This window comes from Heloderma suspectum, chromosome 9 (genome assembly GCF_057233095.1).
Source record: "Heloderma suspectum isolate Gila_16-S chromosome 9, 16-S_ref, whole genome shotgun sequence".
NCBI lineage: Eukaryota > Metazoa > Chordata > Lepidosauria > Squamata > Helodermatidae > Heloderma > Heloderma suspectum.
The window spans coordinates 42,347,906-42,366,039 of record NC_139466.1 but is presented as its reverse complement, the minus strand read 5'-3'; the positions used below and the strand labels follow the sequence as shown (position 1 = coordinate 42,366,039).

At 42.9% G+C, this 18,134-nt stretch overlaps 1 protein-coding gene across 1 annotated transcript in view; it reads left to right on the top strand.

Annotated features, from left to right (window-relative positions):
- LOC146338660 (G-protein coupled receptor 83-like) overlaps nucleotides 1-2,764 on the top strand; it is a 29,949-nt gene extending 27,185 nt beyond the window's left edge. Inside the window, exon 7 of the mRNA XM_084813283.1 lies at nucleotides 2,472-2,764. Coding sequence (XP_084669409.1) covers nucleotides 2,472-2,764 — 293 coding nt within the window. The remainder of the gene's footprint in view (nucleotides 1-2,471) is intronic.
- The last annotated feature ends 15,370 nt before the right edge of the window (nucleotides 2,765-18,134 follow it).

The window sequence follows — 18,134 nt, the reverse complement described above, 5'->3', positions numbered from 1 at the left end:
AATCCTACACACACTTACATGGGAGTAAACCCATTTAACTCAATGGGACTTCTGAGTAAACAGGCATAGCACTGATTTGCATTGAGCAAACATAATTGGGAGAAATAATGGCTTAGAGATAAAGTAAGTGACCCAAAGGTTATTTTTATTGTCTAATTGTACAAGGTTGTGAAACCTTAGAAGGGGGCATGGCTGTGAAAGGACCCTGCACTTCTGAATTTGCCACTGCACTACTGAGCAGGAAACGGAACAGGCCGGCAGTTTGAGCAGAAAAGGGCAACTAGGGAATGTGACGCTCTCTAGGCGCTGGCTGTGCCCCTGGAAGACCTGAGGTGGATGCAGTGGACTTCGGGGCATCTGTCAGGGTGCTTTATGCTCTACTTCTACCTATTTGTAAATAAACTCAAATAGTACGAAAAGCCAATCGCCCTCAGTGACGTCCTTCCAAAGAAAACCAAACCTGGTTGTGCACTGCTCTCCTGAAATGTTTCACCTCTTGGAGAGCTGGTGCACGTGTAACAATACATTTATAATAAAGTAACACTAATGGTAAGCAATCGCCAAAAAAAAAAAGGAAACAAGAACAGCAGAGAATTATATAAGGGAGATTAAAACAATGCAGGAAATAGAGCAGGTAAAATGCCTGGGCAAACGACAAGGTCTTCACCTTGTGCAAGAAGACATCTCACTCAGCAGCCCCTGAGCCTTCCTGCGGAGAGTGTTCTAGAGTAAGGGCACCACAACTGAAAAGACCCTATCACGGGTCACCATCCACCTCAATTTTGCAGTCAGTGAACCGTGAACAGGCCTCTAGGAACATTTTAGTAACTCGGCACCGTCTTATGGGAGAAGATGGTCCTTGAAGTACCTCATCCTAAGTCATTTATTATTTTAAAGGCTAAAACCAGAACCTTGGACTGAGCTGAGAAATGGACCAGGAACCAGTGCAGTTGTGTTCCAGTTAGTAATTTAGCTGCCATATTTTGTACTACCTGCAGTTTCTAAGCTGTCCTCAAGGACAGCCCAACATGCAATGCATTGCAGTAATCCAAGCAGGATCTTACCAGAACACGAATAACTATGGCCAGGCTATCTCTGTCCAGGAGAAGCAGTAGCAGTGGCTAGCACATGGCCACCTGCCCAAAATGTTCTGGGTGATCTTGAGATGGAGAATGGAATCAGGAAAGATTCCAAAGGAGAGAATGTTGTACTAATGGGTGACTACCGTTAGCCTCACATAGAATGGATATGTTCATGTTCAAGTCACAACAAAGTGTGAACATTTCTAGATACCCCAAATGACTGTGCCATAGGGCATGAAGCCAACCAGAGGAGAGGTCACCCTGGATTTAATCCAAAGTGATGCTATCAAAGTCAATGTATAAATAAGTGGGCAATTGCCAAAATAGTCACATTTTACCTCACAGTAAACATAGTCAGATTTTACTTCAAAAGAGAAAACTTCCAAAAATTGACTGGATTGGTAATAAGGAAGTCGAAATGGACTCTCCAGAAAGCGGGGGGGGGGGGGTGTCTTCAAAACTGCAATAGTAGAAGCTCAGCAAGACTATATACCACAGATCAGGAAAGATATCACCAATCCAAGAGGGCAATAGCATGGTCAAGGAGCAGCGTCAAGGAAGCTATTGGAGGGCTTCCTTCAGAAAAGTGAAGTCTTGCCCAAATAAGGAGAACAAGAAGAAATCAAACTCTGACAGAAGAAATGCAAACTGATAATTAAAGGATGCAAAAAAACCCACACCCAATTAAGATGAACAATGAACAATTTTTTAAATACATCAGGAGGAAATCTGCTAGGTGAATGGCTGGACTTACATTTCCAGAAAAGGAGTTTGAAGAGCTGAGACAAGTAGTGGTGACAAGAAATGAAATGTAGGCCTTATGAGTAAATTTTAAAAATTTAAATCATCAGGTCCAGGCAATATCTATGTAAGAGTTCTTAAAGAACTCAAATATGAAATTGCTTATCTTCTAACAAAAATATGTAAATTTGGCCTCCGTACCTGAGGACTGAAAAATGGCCGCGGTACACCAATTTCAAAAACAAGAATGGGGGGAGGGGTCCAGAAGATTACAAGCTAGTTGGCTTAACACCTGTGTCAGGTAAATTGGTGGGAAGCATTACTAAAAGATAACATTATCATGCATACAGAGCAGTTATGGGCAACCTGCAGCCTTGGAGGCCTCTTGTGTGGACTCCCATGGGTGCCCACGCTGCCATCATGGTCCCCCAAGTTTCCCCCAATGCACCCTGATCCCTGCCCACCCCCTTCCCCAGCACAGTTGGACCGCCGGCAGCTCGCCAAACAGCTCCTCGGCAGGCTGTTGAGAGCGCAATTTCAATAGGGAAGGCAGGCCCCAGACAAGAGTCATCCCCTTAAGTAGTGTGCTCTGTTTAAAACAGGGGTGGGCCACTTCGGGGAGTCTGGAGACTGCTTTCCACCCCCCAGCCCCAGCCCCCAAGTTGGCTGTACTCTATCGCTACTGCCCCATGCGAAAACCCCAGCAGTTCACCAGCAGTTGTTTTGCCGGCACACAGCACGGCGGGAGCCATTTCAGTGGCACCACCCAGTGGACCAGCAGGAGGAGGTGCAACGTGATCTCGTTGGGTGCATGTGTGCGCCTCTTTGCCCATGCACGTATGCATGCGTACGTGGGTGCAGCTCCCAACCCACCAACCATCAAATGCTCTTTGGGAGCAAAGAGGCTGCTCATGCCTGCGATAGAGGACAAGTCTTTCTGAAAAAGAATCAGCGTGGATCTTGCAAAGGCAAGTCCTCCCTCACTAACCTTTCGGAGTTCGTTAAGGGTGTCAGGAAACATGTGACTGCGGTGATGCAGCAGACGCTGTGTACTTGCACTTCCAAAAAGCTTCTGACAGAGCCCCTCACCAAAGGCTTTTTAGCAAACCTGCCGGCTCTGACACAGACTCTGAGCTCGTCTAATGGAACGTATCTGTTCTCATCTGTCACATGTCGGAGGGCTATATTAGCTCTGGGCCACTTGTCAACATTGATAAATGGGCTTAAATAGCACAATTACAGCCTGCTGTGGCAAAATTATGAAGAGAGATGTACTGCTGCCAAGTGAATACATTAATTCTATCTCGTCAATTTTACAAGAATTTTGCATTTGCTCCATGGAATTTCATCACGTACACATCCATTCGAAATTCAACTGCCAGTTTCAAGATGATGCCTTATACTGTGTGAGACCATTGGTCCATCTGGTTCATGGGTGGGGAATGTGTGGCTCTCCAGTTGTTGTTGGACTGCAATTCCCATGAGCCCTAGCCAGCATAACCGATGACAATGGATGATGGGAGATGTAGCCACACATTCCCCATCCCTGATCTAGTTCATCTGCTCTGACTGGCAAGAGCTGTCCAGGAGTAGAGACCTTTCCCAGCTTTGAACTCATTTCTTCTTATTTATTTGTTACTTTTATACCCTGCCTTTTTTCCTCCTTAAGGAACCCAAGGCAGTGTACATAATCCTCCTCTTCTCCATTTTATCCTCACAACAACAACCCTGTGAGGTAAGTTGGGCTGAGAGTCTGTGGCTGGCCCAAACTCACCTAGTGAGCTTCCATGGCCGAGTGGGGACGAGAACCTGGAGCTCCCAATTCCCAGTCCAGCACTCCAGCCACTACACCACACTGGTTCTCTTGAAAAATAAACAAAACAGTTCTCACAACGAAGAGAAGTAAGTAGGAATAAACTGACAGAACCGAAGTAAGAAGTGTGGCCCGGTATTTTTTTTCACTTCATAAATTATTTAGAATTAGGGGTGAGCAGTGAGGTGGCCACATTTGCAGCCATATTATTCAGGGCAGTGAACAAAAAGACCTTTCCATTGAAATGGCAGCTATAAGGTTATAATCATTGGCTTCTGTTGAGGTTTTTAGTGTATGGTGGTTTATTGTTGTACTGTTTTATTGATGCTGTGAGCCCCCTTGCTTATTTTATAGACAGGAAGGAAATAAATACAATACCTTGCTGTATGTTACAAGTGGTTCTGGCATTTCAGAATTCCAGCAGTAATTAGCAATAGCATCATCAACACTACCTCCATCAAATTGGGGAGAGAGTTCCTCATTTCATTCCATTAGTTTTTCAAAGCACTATTTTATTTTATTGATAAATTAGTTTCTTGGCAGCAAAGGGCCTTCAGAATACTATTGGCAGAGTAGCGCCCTGTGATGAAGGATGGAGAAGCCAACTTGCCACTGCCAGTTTAGAAGCAGCTGTACATCACAGTGCAGCAAACCAATTCCTAAAAGGTTTTTTCTTCTTCCCTTTGGACCTTGGAAGGAACATAAGAATTTCAGTGGGATAATAACAACAGTGATATCGACTTGATGGATGAAAGCATTTGCTTCTACTTGTGTCTTTCTCCAGAGAAGAATTTTTATTTTTTAATGAGAATCCTTACTATCAAGATTGCAATATTTTTACTTTTACCTTTAAAATGTATTTCTCAGTCTTTTTTAGGGTGCAATCCTATGCATGTTTAGACAGAGAAAAGGCCTGCTGGCCGGGGAATGCTGGGAGGTGTAGGCCTTTTCTCTGTCTAAACTTGCATAGGATTGCGCCCTTAAATGCAGTAATCTCTCCATGCTACATCTCTTCAACAGCTTCTCAGATGACATCCAGCAAGCCACACTGGCTATCAGAATATGGCTGCTATGGAGAAACAAAAGTGGAGCCATGCCGAGACTGAAAAGCTGAGTCGTCTACAATCAGAGCAAACAGATCTGAGCTTATAAGGATCTATGGATGTAAATTTCAATGCACAATTTGTCATCTGAAACTCATGTACATGTGCTGAAACTGAAGGTGAAGACAAAGCATAGCATTCTTAAAAGACTGCTGTGTTTTTATCTCTTCCCTATCCAACCCTTTTTCCTTGTGTGACATGTCTTTTTAGATTGTAAGCCTGTGGGCAGGGACCATCTTGTTTAACTGATTGTAAGTTGCTCTGAGAACCTTTTTGGCTAAGAAGTGGGATTAAAATACTTTGAATGAATGAATGAATGAATGAATGTGTTCATATATCTTATACATCAGGTGTGGGCAGATAAGTAGATCACAATTACCATGGACCACTGACCAATTTCTGATGGACCACCTAGTCAGGCATAGGCAATTCTGGGAGGGCCAAGGACCATTTCACTCACACACACACAAAGTGTCCCCACAGTGGGCGACACTCCACGGACAGTGCTACAAAGACATTGGAGGAAATTGGCGGCAAACTGCTACGGTGCATTATTAGGGTCAAATTTCACTTGTTCTCAAAATAAATTTGACCATTTCAGTGTTCTATAACGCTAAAACCAACACCTTTTTCTTCAGGGTGCAGAAGCGATGGCATGCAGCTTGTGGGCCATATGTTGCTCTCCCCTCACCTAGTGCCTACTGGTTGGTGGGATTGAACTTGCAAAGTGTTGTGACCCATCTATCTGGGTCACACACTCTGGCACAAAACACTAAAATCAATGAGACTGTTTGTTGTAGCAGATCTCATGGCAAAAGCTTAATGGTTAACACATCCTATAAGTCATATAACTAGCACAAGCTATATAGGCACATTCCTTAGGTTAAGAAACAGTTTAAGGCTAATATTTACAACTGTGTTGGAAATCAGTCCCTCAATAGTTTCTTTAGTCAGGATCTTTATGGTTCAGAATACAAGGCAAGGTCAAGTGCCATGATGAATCTATTCAAGAAAACATTCCTGGCAATTCAAAACATGGTCTAAGAGCAAGTGATAGAAGTAGAATTTATACACGTGGGCAGAGATCAGTCTAACAATAGATTCTGTGTCAGAATCTCTATGGTACATGTGTCAAGACAGATCAAAGGTCAAGGGTCCAGGCAAAGGAACATTATGGGCTTCTACGGTGACATTTCTAACACAGGCTTGCCAGCACTTACTCCAGCTCCTGATCAGTTCTAGACAAGAATCTCAAGTTCATAATTCATGATAAGTCCAGGCAAGTGAGTATCTTGGGCAATTAAAATGATAAGTTTAGGCAAGAAAGAGAGCATTGGGCAGTAGAGAGGTTCCTTTATAGGGTGTCTACAGTCCATGCTCCTAGGCTGACAAAGTCCAGGATTCATGATTGTTCTAGGCGAGTTCTCAACGATACAAGGCTCAAACAGACAAGGGTCGAGATTTGATGGATAGTTCAGTTGAGAGGTGTATCAGACAGCTCAGACAATGAGAAGTCTGGGCAGATAGGGTTTCGGGCAATAAAGATGGATGTTCTTAGCAAAGCCCTCATGACCCTGGCACTGGTTTAAATGCAAGGGAGAGGCTATTATTTACAGCCCTCTTTCTGATGATCTAACTGACAGGGGATTCAAGCCCAGAAACGAGCTTTAAGGAGAGCAGGGCATCTTTGTTCTGCCTTCTTGAGTTGATGTCTTAACCTGGGTGACGCTTTTCAAGCCCGTCCCTCTGCTTGGTTCTCACAGATTTCTTAGGTTGGAAAAATCCGGAGTTTGACTTAAAGCCTATTTTAAATCTCTGCATTGCTGCTAGGTTTTATTCTGGTTGTATTGTTATATTGTGGTTTTAAGCTTTTATATTGTTTTATGTTGTGCTCTGTGGTTTTCATTTTTCTGAACTGCCCAGAGAGCTTTGGCTATTGGACGTTATAGAAATAAACAAACAATCAAATAAAATAAGCCTTGTCTTGCAGCTGTGGCCAAAAGGGAGTTTCGCTGTCTTTCAGTCTATAATTAGATGGGAGACCAGACTGAGCCAGGCTCTTATTGTTCTGTCATTCTACAGCCTGAGCAGGCCCAAACCAGCCCCCCCCCCCCCCGACTTGGCATCAGAGGAGAAACCAAGCTTCCCATGAGTGAACTGGGTTTTAATTATGAAGCAAGGAGGAGGAGGACCCTCAACATAAAACACCAACCCAACAAATCACTGGACCCACAAGTGATGTATATTACAAAAAGCAAAATTATACACTCAGAATTAAAAATATAAATCTTTTACAGTAAATGTGTGGTATATGTACACCTAATAGAACTTGCTTATACAAGTAAATACACAGGGTCTATAACTAACATTGGATCACTGGCTTCTTAAGAATGCAATAAGGTGCAATGATACCATATACAAATGGTAGTTAAAAAATGATAAGTTCAAAAATCTCTATATAACAATAATAAACATTTGTAGGTTGTATTTAAACTGCACTTGATACAGACATAGCAATACTGTGGACACTGAGTCTCTGTTAACAATATACAATTCGTTTCTCAAGAATGCAAAAGCATATAGCATCAACATGAACCTACCCAGACACTCTGATCAATGTCTGGGGCCTCCCTCCAAGTGCCTCGTCTGAGGGAAGTTTGGAACGTGGCAACAAGGGAGAGGGCCTTCTCAGTGGTGGCCCCCCAACTGAATAGGCTCCCCTAAGGCCCACCTGGTGCTGACACTGTCATCTTTTTGGCACCAGGTTAAGACTGCCCTCTACTCCCAGGCGTTTAATGGCATATGATGGGGCACTTACATCAGCTGTCTTGAACAGGTCTGATATTGAAATTGTGTCTTGAGATTGGTTTTAGTTGTTTAAATTGTTTTAAATTTTGTATGCTAAGATTTTTAGCCAGTGTTTTACTATAATGTTGTACTATGTGATGTTGTGTGTTGTTTATAATGTTGTGGTTATATTTTTTGTGAGTTTTTGTGAACCCAGAGAGCCTCTGCTGCCGGGCCGTATAGAAATAAATAAATGAATAAATACATAAATAACACAAAATGAATACAATTCAAGATGTCTCTTACAAACCAAGAATGGTAAACAGTAGTAAATTTTATGATGCCATATTCTGGAGTTGTTGTTAAAATATAAGAGTTGGTTTCAGATTTCAGTATTTAGCTCCCTCCCCAGGGTCCCTATAAGATAAGTGTTCAAGACAAGAGGTGGCTTGGGATTACCAGATTTTAAAACCTATTTTTCTGCCTGCTGCTTGATGTGGATGAAGGAATGGGCGACGTTGAAAAATAGAAGACTTTTAGAACTAGAAGGACATGAATTGAGATACGGGTGGCATGGTTATTTGTGGTATGATAAAACAAAAGTGAATGTAGATTTTAATAATCACTATATAAGAAGAGCTGTATTAAGAATTTGGAATAAATATAAATTAAGGTTCTATCAAAAAATACCACTTTGGATATCTTCACAAGAAGCAATGCATAGAAGATAATTTGATAGTACGCATAAATGGATACGATATAATGATTTACTGGAACTGGGGAATATAAGTTAAAATCAAGGGAAAGCTTATTGGAAGAAGGTCATGTATGTCAGTGATTTTCATATTTGCAACTTAAAGAGAGGTTTAAAATAGATGAGAAAAATGGTGGATTTGAACAAACAGAATCTTGAAACAGCACTGTGTACAAATGATGAACATGTTATGGCTAAACTGTATAAATTACTGTTAAGGTATGAGACAGAGGATGAACAAGTAAAAGATTGTATGATAAAATGGGCACAAAATATTGGTCATAATATATCAATGGAAGAGTGGGAAAGTATGTGGGGAAAAGATTTAAAATTTACTTTATGTACAAGTCTTAAAGATAATTTTTATAAGATGATGTATAGGTGGTATATGTCACCGTCTAAATTTTCTAAAATGTATAAAGGTGTTTCTGGAAAATGTTGGAAACGTGAAGACCAAGAGGGAACGTTTTATCATTTATGGTGGACTTGTAAAAAAGCTAAAACATTTTGGAAATGAATATAGTCTTTAGCTCAAAGAATATTAAAGAGTACTATAGAACTAAAGTCAGAAACTTTTTTTATTGGGACTAACAGATAAACAAGTAAAAGAGAAGGGGGGAGCCCTCTTTCTCTACATGACAACGGCTGCAAGGTTATTTATTGTATGCACAAAAGTGGAAGAATGAAACAATACCAACTGTGAGCGAGTGGATCATGAAAACGATGGAGCTGGCAGAGATGGCAAAACTTACTATTATAATTAAAGAAGGGTCAACAACTAAATTTATGTTAGATTGGAAACCTTTTATAGAATTTGTACAAGAAATAGAGAAAAATTATATCTATGTACGTGGATTTTGAACTTTGAGATGGTTGATTCTCTTTTTTCTGTTGTTAAAATTAAGAGAAAGGAGATAATGTCTGTGAACTCAATGTATGATATACGACTAAGACAAGAACTAGAGAATAATAATAATAATAATAATAAGCATTTGTTTTGTAAGGGGAGCCAAAGGTAGATATCTTATAATCTTAAAAGATATTTTAGTGTATGAGTATTGTTGTGTTTCTGTTGTTGTTGTGTTTTGTTTTTCTTTAAAAAAGAAAGAAAAAATAGACATAAAAAAAAGATAAGTGTCCAAGTCAGGATGCAAAGTGTTTTGCTTTTAAGAAAGCACAACAGATGATTTCTACTAAGTAAAAATGTTTTTGCATTGTTGTGCATAAAATAGGTTTCTTTGACTCTGTGTGTTTGTGTGCGCGCACGCATGCTCAAATTTTTGGGTGAATTCAGTGTTAGAGCAGAGCAGAGCAGGGGGCTGTCAAGAATGGGGTAGTAGGAGCTGAAGCCATGAGGGCCACTTGGGTTGTCACGCACGAAGTAGCACCTGGAGGTTGATTGTTTTTTGGCCGTTTCTCAGCCCGGCAGGTCAAGGCCACACTCTGCTCCGGCTAACTGGGAAAATGATAACAACTGTGTCTGGGGGGAAGATTCAGCCTCCTTGGAGGGTGGAGTGGGGTGTCCTGGGACTGGGCTACGACTGGGTGTTTCAAATCTGCCCTGAGTTGCTAGGGCTGGGCAATAAAAAGCGGGCCAAAGAAGGGTCAGGTGTCTCTTCTTTGGCTCTGACGGTACTAGGGTGGGCCGTTGGTTGATGGCTATCCTGGGAGACCCATACTTTGGTATGTATAGGATAGACTAGCTGGCTTTAATGTTTTGCTCCTGGGAGTGTGTGCCTTGGTGATTGGCGTTTCTGGTTTCGCTTTGAGGATTGTAACTTGCTTGTAATTTCCTGTACAACCCACTACCTCTCCCCTTTTCCTTCCTCTTTGTTCCTTTCCCCTAATAAACTTTTATCCAACTTCCAGTTGGTGTGGTGTGTCCTGCATAACTTCAGTGCTAAACACAGTGCTTATTAGCCTGGGAGGGAAGCTACTGACTAATCTTGGGAAGACTTGTGGCCAGGTTGGGCCTGGCCTACTTTGCAGGGTTGTTGGGGTGAGAGCAACAATCCTTCACAGGGGCTTTACAGCACAATCCTATGCTTGTCTACTTAGAAAAAAGTCCCATTGTGTTCAGTAAGACTTACTCTCTGGTAAGTGTGCTTAGAATTGCAGCCTAAATCTCTCTCCTTACTTTCCTTCCTTTATTCAGAAAGAATTCAAGGGATAAAGAAATTTGGGATGAAATGCTAAACACACTTACTTAGTGGGCAGCTGCTGGTCTGTTGCTGTTCTCTTGCTGCAATGGGTGGGAGTGGGAGGGTGTCCTGGGGGGGCTGACCGGCATATTGGGCAGAGGGACACCCTCCCGCAATAGTGGAGCCAGTGGCGAGCCCACGAAGTGTGAGCGACTCACCACCACTTCACATTCCATGCCTGTGCATGCACACAGCTTGCTGGGAAGGATGGCAAACTTGAACAGCCAAGGAGACACCCGGGCAGGTTGTCAGTCATGGGAGAAGCGTTGGGATAATCAGAGGATACTCTTCAGGCGAATCAGTTAGACATGTAGGCATCATACCACCTAAGACGGCAAAGGAGCAGCAGCGGGCATCACTGCAGATGAAGGGCTCCACCACACCAGGCGTTTTATTCTGCAGTTTACTGGGGCTTACGCATCCGGAGTCTATGTGGGATTAATGATAGGCTTCTTACACAGGCTGCAAGTTCTCTGCAGGCCCTGGGGAGGACAGCGAGAAAGCGAGCCATGAATCGGTGGATCTCCCAACATGTACATGTCTCTCTCTCTCTCTCTCTCTCTCTGCAAAGCAACACAGAACTTCTGAAAGTTGTTGTCAGCCATTTGCTTGGGGGGTTGCTGTCTTCTTCCTCCCTCCACTGGCTCCGCGCTCACTTTGAGCCTCTCCTAGCCCAGCCAAGAAAACTCTCCTCCCAACCCAGGTCAACAGGCAGACATGCTGGAGGAGGGGTGGGGAAAGGGGGGAAAGGGCAGTTGTGATTTTCCTGCTCTGCCCCAGTCGGTACGCTTCACTTCTTCTCAGGCTGCGGTTATAGCACAACTGCACAACTACACACGGCCATTAAAGCAGATTTACATTTAGATAATGCATTACCTCCTGTCTTTTAAAAAGTGGGATAAAGTTCAAAAACTACTGGATGTGCCCTGGAGGCTGACGATGTCAAGAAAAGGATCCGCAAACTTCTGTGAATGACCAATCATAAGCATGCAATAAAAGCCTTGTGTACAAATGCTCAAATGCTTGGGCTGTTTTGGAAGAAGATGTGGATATGGAATATGCTTGCAAAGCAATGGAAAGACATCAAAAGATGCACTGGTGACCTTTCCCCTGTACTGTCATGGAATCCGCCTTCATGGAACCCTGGGTGGCTGCCCAGGTAAAGGGCCCCAGGGGGTCGTGGATGAGATGGCAGTGCAAGCTCTGGTAGATAATGGCTGTGGACAGACTTTAGTAAAGAAACCATGGAGAGTGCCTCTTAGGGAAATATTACTGGTAAAATATATTCATGGAGACGTTAAACTGTTGTGAAAGTAGGCCTGACTAGGCCTCTTGAGTAGTTTGGTTCAAGCAATCAACACAGGTGCCTGATGGGATTGGAAAACCGTATGTGTGTTTGACAATGGGAAGGTAATTGTAAGTTGCTCATTCTAGGCAGGAAATTCTCTTTAAGGAGTAGCTTAGGACCTTAGAAGTAAGAGATAATAATGCAGCTGTACTGAGAAGACTGTTTCTGAGTACTAACTGGTTTCTGAGCATGCGTAGTGTGTTTTCTTTGTTCTCCAAGTTTCAGTATGTATAAAGATGTTCGGTTTTTCTTTTTTAGCAGACTCAGCTCTTGGCTGACTCCCACAGCTGTGTGGTGCTCTAATAAATTTCTGACTGTTTAACCTAACCTGCCTTGGATATTTCCTTAAAACCGCGTTCCACCCAGTGAGTGAAAATAACAATACAAGGGAGGTGGTCCCTGGGTGAGCTCAAAAGTTAGTCTTGGGCTGGAGTTGGCCCTGGTTTCACCAACTTACTAGAGAAACATCCTCTATAGAAGGTCTAGCAGAAGATTGTGAGGATTCCCTCTCTTACTAGAAATACCTCAAGAAAAACGAGTATTGCTCCAACAGAATGATGAGACACTAGGACCAGCTTGCTTACAGGTAGAGGCAAAAGAAGATTTCATTGTTTCTGCAAGACCTTGTTTTTGTTTAAGCAAGCTATATTGTATAGGGTAGCCCTGACAACAGAAACTGGAGAGATGACATCAATTAGTATTGCAGAGCCTTCAGAAGAGAAGTAAGACATTTAGCCCATGACATACCCACAGAAGAATACCTAGCCTTGGATACTACGACACTGAATAATATGAGTATTCTATTGGCCCAGTATTACAGAACAAGTTAAGCGATATTGTATCCTGTGCCCTGAATGCCAAAAAAACTGAAGCACAGCCAGACTCTTAATTCCATTCCCAGAAGTAGGAGTCCTTTTCAAGAAGATAGGAATAGACATAGTTGGACCCTTGGAGAAATCCGCTAAGGAGCACACTCATATCCTGGTGGTAATAGATTATGCTGTTCAGTACCCCGAGGCTATATAGATTGCTTTGTAAATTAAATTCTAATGCCGTTCTTATGCTGTTCCTAAATTATTTCTTCGATTTTGTCAGTTGCTGTTGGTCTCTTTGACCCGGTTCGCATGTAACAGCAGCAAATTGTAGGTTATTTAACCTACAATTTGCCAGGTTGCATGCCATGCAGGAGCTACTTCCACTTTGCGCAATCAACCTCCAATCAACCCAATCATAGGTTGCTGCATAACATCCGCACCCAGACACTTTGGGTTATTTGTGGGTTAAACTTAGTTGTTAAGTTTGGGATGTTTAACCCACGAATAACCCAAAGCGTCTGGGTGCGGATGTCATGCAGCAACCTACGATCAGGCCAATCGGAGATTGATTATGTGAAGCAGAAGCAGTTCACCACTGCTATGTGCGAAAAGGGCCTTTACATTTATCCTATTATTTTCTGAATGAACCATTGTGTCTCAATAAACCAACTGATTTGTTTCAGTTAAAATCTTGTGGTCCTTGACACTAGTTATGCTTTACACCCTAACCCCACTGGGCAGCAAAAGTGCACATTTGAACTCAGATTAGATCACTAGATTAAGAACAGTCTGTTTTACTGTCAAACGGCTCTTACCATTAAGGAAAGTTCTCCTAACGTTTAGCCAAAATCTGGTTCCATCCATTGGTTCCAGTTCTCCCCTCTGGAGCAACAGAGAACAAGTCTGCTCCATCTTCTACATCAGGGCAGGGCAACCACTTTTGGTCTGGGGGCTGGATTAGACCCCTGGACTGGGCCGGAGGGCCAAATGATGTCAAGGGGATGGGCCCCCGCCCCTGAAGACCCTCCCCTCCATGACATCCTCCACTTAAAAAAAAATCACTACACAGAGAGATGTACAGCACTCAGCGCCACTCTCTGCATGGAGAAAGGAACTTGGACGGAGCTTGCACCGTGTCTACATGATAGCCCTTAGGACATTTCAAGACCCTTGTCATGTTTTGCCTTAATCTTTCTTTCTCCAGGCTAAACATATCTGTTAAACTGGCACTGAAAAGAGTGAAATTATTTTGTTGACAAAAGACTGAAGAGGCTATTTCAAACTGTAAATGGCTAATTTGATTTTGAATGGTCTGAATGAGGGTTTTGGGGAGACCTAAAAGACCCCAAACTCATATTAAAGAAGAACCCAGACTTATATTCCAGACCACTGACCCATGGGCAAGAAGACCCTGAAATTGTGATGTTATGCTAATTAATGTTATGGCATTATAATACTTCCAACTAAGGCTTTAAAGGACTGGGGGGGGGGGGAACCAGGAAAAAATGCAGTTGCCTTTTGCAAACACTTTTGCAGAGCAATAGCAAGATCATGGCAAGCTGCTGAGATGAGCAGAGCAACACGGGGAGCTGACTCATGCTCAGATACCAACTAGGAAGGAAGAATCTTGTTAAGCGTCTTGTGTTGTACACCTGCATAGATAAGAAAAGCCGGAGAATGTCTTTACCAGACACCTGCTGGTTTGGGCAGCCGTAACAAGTGCAAATGACGATTTGGAAGAGGCGTTAAGGCATATGTGACCGAAGATGCCTGGGAAAACACATCAATCAAAATAAGATGCCCAGGTGGTAGACCTTTAGCAACATTTTAGGAAGTCCCAGATTAACCTGTTGGTGGTAATGCCGGAGATATTCCCAAAACATATGGATGTAAAATGTGAGATTGTTGGGGGATAGACACCTCACTTCTAAGTAGTGAACGGGTGGTCTAGCCACCCACACACCCCATTTTTGATTAGAAGATGGTTGCCTCATTGAGGCCCCCACCTCTGCCCAGAACAAACGTATAAAAGCACAGGTAACAAGTGCTCTTTGTTACTTCTTCTGCTTCACTTCACTGTCTCACTGCTTTGCCTCTGGTCTTCGCTGGACCACTGGACCCAAGGATTTGGGTAACTATGGACCTCTTTAGACTCTTAGACTTCAGAACTAGCAAACAATTATAAACCTTTACTTTCTGAAGTAAGAACTTCTTCTAAACTTGGGTCTTTGTCTTATTTCTGGAAAATGGGACTTGGAATCATTCCCAGCCTTGAAGCTATCTTACAACCAAAACATGGTTAACCCCTTTAATCCCAAATTTGGTTAACTCCTTAAGGGTGTGATCCTATGCATTTTTAGATGGAAAAAAGTCCTACAACTCCCAGCATTCCCCAGCCAGCCATCCTGGCTGGGGAATGCTGGGAGTTGTAGGACTTTTTTCTGTCTAAACGTGCATAGGATCGTGCCCTAAGTGCCATTACATTTTAAGTTCTAGAAGTGGGAGCAAAATTTAGGTTTAAGATTTTTGACTTGAAGCAACATTTTTATAACTGATACTACCAGAATTAACCCCTTAAGTCCCAGAAACATTTTTATTTAGACCACTTTATTTTCACTTTTAGACTTTGGTTTTCCCACTCTTGCTTCTACATTTAACTACATAATTGTCAAGTTTAATTCTTCACATGCCTATTAGGAATGCTTCCGCTTAGCTTTTTTCATTCAAGTAGTGTGCAGAAGGAAGTCAAGGGGAAGTTAGAAAAGTTGGCATGTTTTAGTTTAGCTTTACAACACAAGTAGAGTGCAGGAGGGAGCTCAGGGGGAACCACATTATCCAAACAACAGTGCCAGAAGTGCAGTTTGCTACCTTGCTCACTACATTTGCGGTGCCAGCTTTGTCAACTGCAATCCTTTTCGTTAATCTTACATTTATGTTACATTCTCTTTCACTGCTAATAATGTAATCACGAAGAAGTTTCCAAATTATTCTCATGTAACCTCCACACTAATTTCCTTAATATTTGTAATTTACTTAAATAAAGCATTTAATGCGTTTCAATTTACTTTTGAGCCTGTGGTGATGTTTGCCTCTTTGTATTTGACTTGGTTACCCACTGCGGTGTCTAGAATCCAGCTGGTATAGGTTCTGACATTAAACAAGTCCTGAAGTCCTTTTCCTACCTAACAGACAGAGCTGATTAAACTGCTGATAGAGAGATTGTACATTGTATGGCAAAATAAGACAGACAGAAGGGTGAATTTGAGATTGCAAAATAATATATTGTATGGAAGTGCCCCCGTGTGGTCAGAACAGGCATTTTCCACACCAACAAGAACTTGGGTGACTGATTTCTCCATTCACTTGGGGCTGGGGGAACTACCCTGCCAAAAAAATGGCTGAAGGGGAAGGAGCGCATTCCTCCTCCAAGAACCCTTGGAACAACAAGATCCTTCCCCTTCAGGGGAAAATGTTCTCTGTGTGTTTCCCCTTTCGTTTTGTCTCTCTCTCTACTTTTTCTCTGTGTGTCCGTTTTCTCTCCCTCTGTCCCCACCGCCAATGCTTTCTCTTCTCCTTCTCTCTCTGTTTTCCCTCTCTGTCTCTTTCTCTACTTTCCTTCCGTGTGTTTCCCTCGCTTTCTCTGTGTTTTCATTGTGTGTGTGTGTGTGGGGGGGGGGGAGACAACATACACTCATGGGATGCTCACAACATTTTGTGACTAGCCATACCTCCCCAGCAGCCATTTTGTGGTTGCACCCACTGTGCTTTTTAAAAATGCAAAGTGTGTCCATGGGTCCAAAATAGCTGGGGAACCTTGTGCTAGTATGTATACTTGCATATGACATGCTGCTGTGTGTGTGTGTGTGTGTGTGTGTGTAACTGTAAGAGAAAGAGGCGCTGCCATGTTGGCATTACATTATCCTTGTCTCAATCTAAATTCACTCCAGGAGTAAAATGCCCATTGGTAAGTCGCTCTCAATTCAAACTGCCCTGAAGTGGTGAAACTTTGTCTCTAGGTAGCTTCTTACTACAGGGGTGGCCTTTCCTTACTATTGGAAAATTGTCTCCCTGACATCTAGTTTTCTAAGTGCCAGAAGCAGGCAGCCTTCACTTCACAGAGTTTATTGTTCTGCTATTTATGTTCCCTCCACTCTCCCTTAGAATTCCGGATCTAACTTTACTCTCTTCTTTCCTTGCAGGTTCAGCTTCAAGGCCGACAGGGAGGACAATAGCAGCGACAGCCATCATGACTCAACAATAGGCCCACTGAGAAGTAGTACTCAGTTCAACCTGTGCTTGAGCTGTACTACTTTGGACTCCAGGTGCAGGCTTGCAAAAAAACAAACACAAACCCCTCTTAGGAAGCCTAGGCTACAACTTATAATAAGTGGTGCAACCCAGAAACAGGTGGGCTGATTCAATGAGATCTGGGCCTCAGCAGGTGGACCCTGACAGGGTGACCTCTCTTTCCACTGGATCCTTGTCAGGCCCAGACAAAGGAATGGCCCACCCACCACTTGACCTGACAGTGCAGGCTTGCGGGGGACTTTATATTTCCCATGATGGGCCCTTGGGATTTGTCACAACATCATTCATGTTTTATAGTTTGTTTTTTTGCTTTCTCTTGTGCTGGGGTTTTTGTTCTGTTTTTTGGTATTTGATTTTTGGTTTGCTTTTAAGGACAAGAACAAAACAGTGACTACAGCATTAGACAAATTTGGCCTCTAATCCACAATCCTGTATAAATATGGGAATAAAGAGCCATAATACTGGTGTTGAACTATTCTCCCAGCATTTACTATCATTATCATTTTATGTACAAAGTAATTATTGTGTGCATAGTGCTTAACAAATGAGAATGGTCTTTGCCCTGAGGAGCTTACAGTCTAAATTTCCAGTCAGGACACTTCAAAGGAAGGGGGGGGGGCAGCGGGGAGGAATGTGAACAAAAGGGTTTAGATTACAGGGAGGATGAAGAATGATGGGTTAAGGCCAAAACTTCCATGGAAAAGGCGGGTTTAGGATTGTGGAAGGGGGCTCCGGGCTTATGGGGCAGCAAGGGGGCAGGGAGGGCAGATTAATTTAAGGGAGCAGGAGTCTTTGGGGCAGTTAAAGAAGGTTGATTTGGAGGAATAAATATCATGCCAACCAGAGAGCCAGCATGGTGCAGTGGCTAGAGAGTTGGACTGGGAGCTGGGAGATCCGGGTTCTAGTCCTCACTTGGCCATGGAAGCTCACTAGGTGACTTTGGGCCATTCACAGACTCTCAGCCCAACCTGCCTCACAGGGTTGTTGTTGTGAGGATAAAATGGAGAAAAGGAGAAGGAGAATGTAAGCCGCCTTGGGTTCCTTGCAAGAGGAAAAAAGGTGGGATATCAATGCAATAAGTAAATAAGCAAGCATGCAAGCAAGCAAGCCAGGGCTCCTGCACCTTCGATAGTTGTGTAGAAGGGGGAGTTTAGAGTACACCCAGTTAAACAGCTGGTCCTG